At 37.1% G+C, this 8,390-nt stretch overlaps 1 protein-coding gene across 1 annotated transcript; it reads left to right on the top strand.

The window, feature by feature from the left end:
• Positions 1-1,756: 1,756 nt before the first annotated feature.
• Positions 1,757-3,170, top strand: LOC142532302 (uncharacterized). Its single transcript, XM_075638621.1, has 2 exons — positions 1,757-1,862; positions 2,461-3,170. Exons 1-2 carry the CDS (start codon positions 1,757-1,759, stop codon positions 3,168-3,170), a joined length of 816 nt encoding a protein of 271 aa, XP_075494736.1.
• Positions 3,171-8,390: the final 5,220 nt, after the last annotated feature.

An 8,390-nucleotide genomic window follows, 5' to 3' on the forward strand; every position in this document is an offset into this window, starting at 1 on the left:
ATATATCAATCTCAACAACTTATAATCAATCAATAAACACAATTTCAATACCAAATCTGTATATTCTCAATCAAATCAACTCTGAAAATGATAACAATTTCATACGGTATCCGTTCTTCGATCTGATTTCAATTATACAATGATAACAATCTCAACAACAGATAATATCAGTCATATCATGATTCCTTCAATACTATATTTTCAAATCATATCATAACCTAAGAAAACTTACGTCCTTTTGAAGCTCTTGTCAATAAAAACACAGTACTGAACTCGGATTGAAAACCAGCCGGTTGGATCTTGCACAAATCACATTCTAAGATCAAGAATTTGAAAATTCTTTGGAGACTTCTCGGTTCTTTCCTGTAACAATTCTGAAGGAATTGAAGGCTTGATATTTATATATCATGCATGGCAAGGATAGGTGGCTCTCTCTTTGTGCAGCACGTCTCGCGCATATGCGCGAGACTTACTGGTCTCAGCATTCAGGAGTTTCTCTACTCGCGCATATGCGCGCCCCCATCTTCGCGCATATGCGCGAGACCTACTATCTCGGCACTTCTTCATTGCACATGCTCGCGCATATGCGTGCCCTGTATCGCACATATGCGCGAGGTTCTCTGCCATTCTCGCGCATATGCTCGCCGCTTGGTCGCGCATATGCGCGAGGGGTTCTGTCCTCGCACATATCTCATGTCTTCTTTTGTCTTTCCCGTCTGTCCTTTTTCGTCTATAATCACATCAATTATCAATTAATCATTTCAGATTACAATAATAAAATCTTGGGCATTACATGCATGATATATAGGTTAGGTGCATGATATTTTAAATATTAAGTGCATGTTGGTTACTTGGTTGAGACGAATTGTACAAAGATGCCTCCTAGACGTGTTCTTCGCAGTGTTAGTGAGGGTAGACACGAGGAGGAGATTCCACAGCTAGCGCTCGTGTACTAGCGGGCATGGCACCGTTACTAGAGCAACATGTTGGAAATGATGTGAGGGTTCGACCGGAGGCAGTCTATGAGTGTTTTAGGACGATGAACGCCGATGATTTTTCTGGCACTACGGATCAATTCATTTCTGAGGGATGGATTCGATCTTTGGAGGTTATTTTTCATTACATGGATATGGCGGACGCTGACCGAGTTTGTTGTACCATCGATCTGTTGAAGGGTGATGCTTCCTTATGGTTGGAAGGAGCGGAGCGAGGGATGAATTTTGCGACGCTGACTTGGGAGAACTTCAAGATGGTATTCTACGATAAATATTTTACTTCTGAAGTTCATTCTAGGCTTAAGAGGGAGTTCATGAGTCTCCAACAGGGGGATTCATTAGTTTCCGAGTTTGTGTAGAAGTTTGATAGGGGATGTCATTTTGTGCCCTTGATTATGAATGCTGTTGAGAAATTACGACACTTCCTTTATGGATTGAGGCCCACGATCCGTCGCGATGTGATGCGCACTAATCCTAATGATTATACTACTGCTGTTGCTAAAGTTTTTCGAGCCGAGCAGTCACTGAAGGATATTGATTGGGAGATGCAGCGCAAGAGGACTCGTGCCCAACAAGCTAGTCAGCATAATAAGAAGCCTTATATGGGACCACCTAAGCGGCAGGGACCACCAAAACCACAAGGAAAACTACCTAGAGAAAATGTCCTGAAGAAATATGAGAAGCCACAATGCAAGGAGTGCAATCGTCATCATTACAGCAAGTGCATGTAGGGAGCTTACAAGTGCTTCAAGTGCGGAAAGATGGGACACAAGGCTGGCGACTGCCCAAAGCTCAAGCAACCTACGACTGGAAGGGCATATGTGATGAATGCTAAGCAAGCGGAGCCAGACACTACGCTTATTATAGGTACTCCGACTATATATGTGTTTATTATTGCTTCACTGCTTAAAGATAAAAGCATGTATGCTAGAATTAAATCGAGATGCATTGAAGTAGATGACTTAGAATTGCATGTTCTAAGGTTTAAGGAAATAGAATTCTTGCAAACACTAGCTAGTGGGACCAAATTGTAGAAGATTGAAATTTTGGGGCCAAATTAAAATTTACAAAAGGAAAGAGATAGTGGATTCAAAATTTCCAATGGCTAAAATGCAACATTTTGAAATCTTAGGGGGCCACTAGCAGTTTCAAAAACCTAAGGGATTAGATTGCAATTTCCAAAAAATGTTGAGAAAAAATTAGAAGTTTCGAAATTCTTAGGGCTTAATTGCAAATTCAAAATTTAAGGGGTCATTTAGCAATTTACAAAAGCTTAAGGGGTTAATTGGCAATTTCGAAATCTCCTAGGACTCAAATAGCAATTTTTGAATTTCAAAGGGGACCAATTGGTAATTTTAAAAAATCTAAAGGGTTGAAATGCTAATAAGGAAAACTAGAAGGGCCTAGATGATATAAAATTTCTAAACGTTATGGCTGCAATCGATATTAATACAAATTTTATTAGGACGAATATTGCTAACAGGAATAGCTACCTACGCTTTACTAGATTCTGAAGCTACGCATTCTTTCATATCTGAATCATTCGTGAAGAAATTGAGAATCCTACCAGTAGACATAGAGTCAGGATTCAGAATTACAGTGCCTTCAGGCGAACATATGGTTTCTAGTAGCGTGGTTAAGAATGTGGAACTTAAATTGCAAAAGAATATTATACGAGCGGATCATATAGTACTACCTATGCTTGAGTTCGATATTATTTTGGGCATGGATTGGCTTACACTGAATGGGGCCACTATGGATTTTCGGCGGAGGACAGTATCTATTAGACCACCAAGTGGGAAAACATTTATCTTTGAGGCGGCGCAAAACAATCAAATGTCGCATATTATTTCATACACGTGTGCAAGGAAGCTTATTCAAAAGGGTTGCCAAGGTTTTCTTGGTAGTATTATATATGCACCCGACATTGACAGTCGATTTATCGAGGATGTGGAGGTTTTTAAGGACTTTCCGGACATGTTCCCTGATGAAGTTTATGGTATTACACCTGAAAGAGAAGTAGAATTTGCTATTGAGTTGATGCCCAATACTGTGCCGATCTATAAGGCACCATATCAATTAGCACCTGCAGAAATGAAGAAATTAAAAGATCAAATTCAAGAGCTGCTAGACAAAGGATTTATTCGCCATAGTTTATCTCCATGGGCGCACTAGTGTTATTTGTGAAAAAAAAGCATGGGGCTATGAGACTGTGCATCGACTGCAGAGAGTTGAATAGAGTGACAATGAAGAATAAGTATCCATGACCTCGAATCAAAGACTTATTTGATCAGTTACAAGGAGTTTCGGTATTTTCGAAGATAGATTTACGATCTGAATGTCATCAATTTAGGGTGAAAGAGGCGAATGTGCACAAGAAGGCGCTCAGAACGCGTTATGGGCATTATGATTTTCTAGTGACGTCTTTTTGGATTGAATAATGCTCCAGCGATCTTTATGGATCTCATGAATCACGTATTTCAATCGAATCTCGATCAGTTCATTATTGTTTTCATCAATGATATCTTGATCTATTCCAAGAGCCGTGAGGAGCATGATCAGCATTTGAGGATGACTTTGCAAGTATTACGAGAGCGAAAATTATATGCGAAATTCAGCAAATGTGAGTTTTGGTTAGAGAGGGCGGCATTCTTAGGTCACATTGTGTCAAAAGAAGGAGTAGAGGTCGACCCATCTAATTTCGAGTCAGTTAATCAGTGGCAAGTGCCTAAAAGTGTTATGGAAATACGTAGTTTATTGCGTTTAGCTGGCTACTATCGTAAGTTCATCAAGGGTTTCTCGCCCATTGCAGTACCCCCTGACTTCATTGACAAAGAAGAATGTGAAATTTTTATGGGAACCAGAGTGTCAAAATAGCTTTGATTAGTTGAAGTAAGCAATCACTACAGCGCCAGTTTTAGCTATTCCGAGAGAGAAAGGGGAATATGTGGTATTTACTGATGCTTCGAAGATAGGATTGTGTGCAGTTCTTATGCAACATGAGAGGGTCATAGCATATGCGTCTAGAAAATTTAAAATACATGAACAGAATTATCAGATGCATTATCTAGAGCTTGCAACAGTCGTATTTGCATTGAAAATCTGGAGGCACTACTTGTATGGTGAGAAATGCAAGATATTTAAATATTTTTTCACTCAAGAGGACTTGAATATGAAACAAAGACGGTAGCTAGAGCTTGTTAAAGACTACGACTGTGACATTAGCTACTATCCCGGCAAAGGCTAATGTAGTTGCGGACGCTTTGATTAAAAAGGAGACAGTCTTGGCACATTTAACAATACAGAGACCTCTACAAGTGGAAATTCACCGCTTCGATCTTGAAGTTTATACTAGGGGAGAGGCCCCTAATCTCACTACATTGACAGTGCATTCCACTCTACGAGATAGAATTCGAGCCGGACAGTCTAGCGATGAGCAACTGCAGAAATAGAGACAACGAGATGAATCGAGAGGCAACATGTTATATTCAGTCGAGGATGGCATGGTTAAGTATCGAGTTCGACTATGGGTTCCTAGTGGTGATTCATTTAGATTTGACATTATTACTGAAGCTCATAGTACTCCTTATTCTGTTCATCCCGAAAGTGCCAAGATTACAATGACTTGCAGCTTTTATATTGGTGGCCGGGAATGAGACGAGACATTATGCACTCTGTATCTGAATGCTTGACATGTCAACAAGTGAAGGAAGAGCATCAAAGACTAGCGCGAATGCTTCGACAACTTCCCATTCCCGAGTGGAAGTGAGAAAACATTACTATGGTTTTCGTGGTAGGATTGTCAAAAACAGTGAAGGAACTCAATGTCATTTGGGTAATAGTGGACCGTCTTACTAAATCTTCACATTTCCTACCTGTGAAGAAGACTTTTTTCGTTACTCAATATGCGGAGCTATATATTCGAGAGATAGTTAAACTTCATGGTATTCCAGTGTCTATAAAATCGGACCGAGACACAAATTTCACTTCATCATTTTGGAAGAGTTTACATGCAGTATTGGGTACTAAACTGCTATTCTGTACCACATTTCATCCTCACACTGACGGTAAGTCTGAGAGAGTCAATCAGATATTAGAGGATCTACTCCGAGCATGCGTGATCGATTTCCAAGGAATTTGGGAACCAAAACTACCTCTAATGATGTAACGTCCCAAAAATTTGAAGGTTCATATGAACCATATACATGCAAGATTATCAAATTTCTTATGTATTTTAATTAAATTGTTTTAATTGCATTTATTAAATATGGTAGGCATATTTACATGTTTAAAATATGGTTTTCAACTAGAATGCATAAACATGTGTTTTAAAGGTTATTCGAGATACGATCGAGGAACGGAGACCGGAGACCATATGAGGGAAAATATTTTTATTAAATAATTATTTTTAATTGTTTAATTTATGGTATATTTTAAATGATATTTTCGAAAATGACAACTTTTGGGGTGTTTTTACACGCCGAGTCGTATTTTAGACCGATATTCGATTTTCGACGAAAATATGAAATTTTCGATAACTCGGCTAATATTTTCACAAACTTTCCTAAAAAAAATATTTTATGTAACACCTTTGACTCAATCAAATGAAGATATAAACTTTTATGCAGAAGCTTAACATAAATTGGAGAAAATATGCATTTTAAAATTTTTTGGCAGAGTTTACCTATAATTTAAACTCATCAACCAACCACAAACGAAGCTCTTTAAACCAACAATCCAACATAACCATTAAAATAATACATAAAATAAACTATAAGCATTTAGTAAAAGAATTAGTACCCAACTAAAATTTCATAAAATCCTTCCTTACAAGTTTAAAGTTTTAATAAAAGATATCATATATATGCATAACAAAATATATCTTGTTTCTATCCAAAATCTTTCAACATAGCATAGAGAATTCATCTCCAAAATTTGGCATGTATAATTTCCATCTGCTGCGACAACTCCCCCAAAACTAATCTTTAGGACATGCATCCTATAAACATATTTTGAATGAGTTTATAAAACTCAGCAAGTAGACATCATACTAACAATTACATATATCATAGTAAAATCAAAGAATCCATAATCTTTCTTTTAAACTGTATATGCCATCATTCAATAAAACCATAGATAACAATCATATCAAAAGATGACATTCCTTTCTTTTCTTTATCTGTATTGGCAATGATAGTTATCAGTCATTGGTATACATGTACTTTTCAGTCATGTACATTTTCTTTCGTTGATCAACATCAGTCATGTGAGTTTAGAATTACCTAAGGTAACACCACTATACCATTTAACTATCAAGCCATAATAATATTCATTGAAACCATTCATCAAACACATGGTGCACATATAAAAACATTAAGCTCCTTTTACATTTCAATGACACAGAAATCATTTCCTTTTCTTTCCAATCAATAAATAGATACATAAACATAATAATTTTGAATAATTTAAAAGGAGCTAATCATTTAAAACCATTTCATTATATACATAGTTCATGAGATGCATTTAATAATGAGGTCTACTTACAACCAACGAAAATCCGTACTTTGATGATGCTCCTACAAAGTCAAATCCAAGATATAATCCATCATTACATACATAACAACCTTATTTAACATTTAACTCATAAATCCTCAACCTCTTGAATTTTAACTCAAAACCCAAAAGAAACAAGAATAGATTCCTTACCTTAAACCCTTCAATCCTTGAAGATAAATTTCCTAGCTTGGATTGCAAGATGGTTCCTTGAGATGAAGAGATTAGAAGAATAAATAAGGAGAACTTGAAGGAACCCAAGGTTCTAAACCGATGGAGAGAAATGGGAAGATAAGAAAATGACTAACAATGAAAGCCAAGTCTAATAAATCCCTTCCAAAACCTAAAAACACACTTTTTACACTTAACCAACGCTCGGTCATATCCTACCGCCCTAGCGCGGACCTCTCGGCCAATACTCAAAAATTCAGAGCTAGGCGCTCTCGGGCGGTCAAATCTTACTGCTCGGGCACCCTCTGCACACAGCTACAACAAAGATTGCTTCTGAAATGCCTCTTCCCTTCATAATTAGAAAAAGTGGTAAACATGAAAGTTGTAACCCTATGTCTGGCTTGCATCTCCAATTAGCTCATGTCATTGGAAGGTCTGAGTAAAAAGTTATGCTTAATCTCCAAACATGTGTCAGTGTAAGAACAACGGTACACACGACACACTTCGGGGCACTTTTGGCTTGTCTTCCACAATGATTTGAACAACACTCAAAACATAAAAGTTGTAGTCTTATATCTTAGCTTTCTAATGGTTGAGGCCTCACATTATTTGGATCAAAATCCAAATCATTATGCTTAAAATTACAACTACTGCCACCCGTTTCATACCGTTTCTGCACTTCCATTACCCATTTTACTTAAGATCAACCTTCTATTCTACCCATCCATTCTCATCATTCTTACACCATCCTTTTTCATGACCATTAAATTCATATATAATATACTTCAAAAAGTATAACATTACTTCACACTTTCATTTGTAAATCACATGATATACATGCTACCAATTCTATCTCTATTCCTCTATCACATTATCACTATTCATACCATAACGTAAAGCCATAAACCATCATCATATAATATCATAAATCATTAATAAAAGAAGAGAAACAATCGGCTATTACATTTTAAACATTAATTAATGGACTTAATGAACTTAATATACTAGGTTAATGGGCCTAAGCTTGCACCATGTTTTATATATCAAAATAAAGCTACCAAAATCCTAATCTAAACATACACAACTCATGCACACCTCACACAAAAACACACTAGGACTCTTCATTAGTCAAAACACACCCACATCACACAATGTTTTGAGAGAAATTCACATGGGAGTTGAAGGATTTCAGTAAGGGTCCATTTCCGCTAACGTTCCTCATATTGCAAGCCGTATTTTGAGCATAAAATACGCAAAGGCACGCCTTAACTTTCTTTCAAACATCTTTCACACAATATTGTGCATTTAATTACCCTTGCATGAAAAACATGATACAAATATTTTATTTTTGTTTTTTTGACATGCCATGGCTAAAAACTCATTTTTTAATGATCCAAAACTCTTGTTCATGGTGCATAAAGGGGCTGCCATGATAGGGAAATAAAAAGGTATGACTTTAAAATGTTTTAGGAAGCTACATATGGTTGCATAAGGACTGGACATGGAGGGTATCTAGGTTGCACGAAAATTAGAATCCTTGGAGGCAAGGACTCTTAGACTAGGAGTCTTCGAGGGTCACGGCTACTAGTTGCGGTAAGGGTGTTTCCAGTAGAATTAAGAGGACTGCATGATGGTCCTAAGATGGCTACAAAAGGGTTGGCTGGAAGGGCA

This window comes from Primulina tabacum, chromosome 18 (assembly GCF_025594145.1).
Source record: "Primulina tabacum isolate GXHZ01 chromosome 18, ASM2559414v2, whole genome shotgun sequence".
NCBI lineage: Eukaryota > Viridiplantae > Streptophyta > Magnoliopsida > Lamiales > Gesneriaceae > Primulina > Primulina tabacum.

Coding starts and splice junctions, on each gene's coding strand:
- LOC142532302 (XM_075638621.1), top strand. CDS start 1,757: ATGGGACACAAGGCTGGCGACTGCCCAAAGCTCAAGCAACCTACGACT. Junction 1,863..2,460: donor AGACACTACGCTTATTATAG/GTACTCCGACTA, acceptor AAATTTTATTAG/GACGAATATTGCTAACAGGA.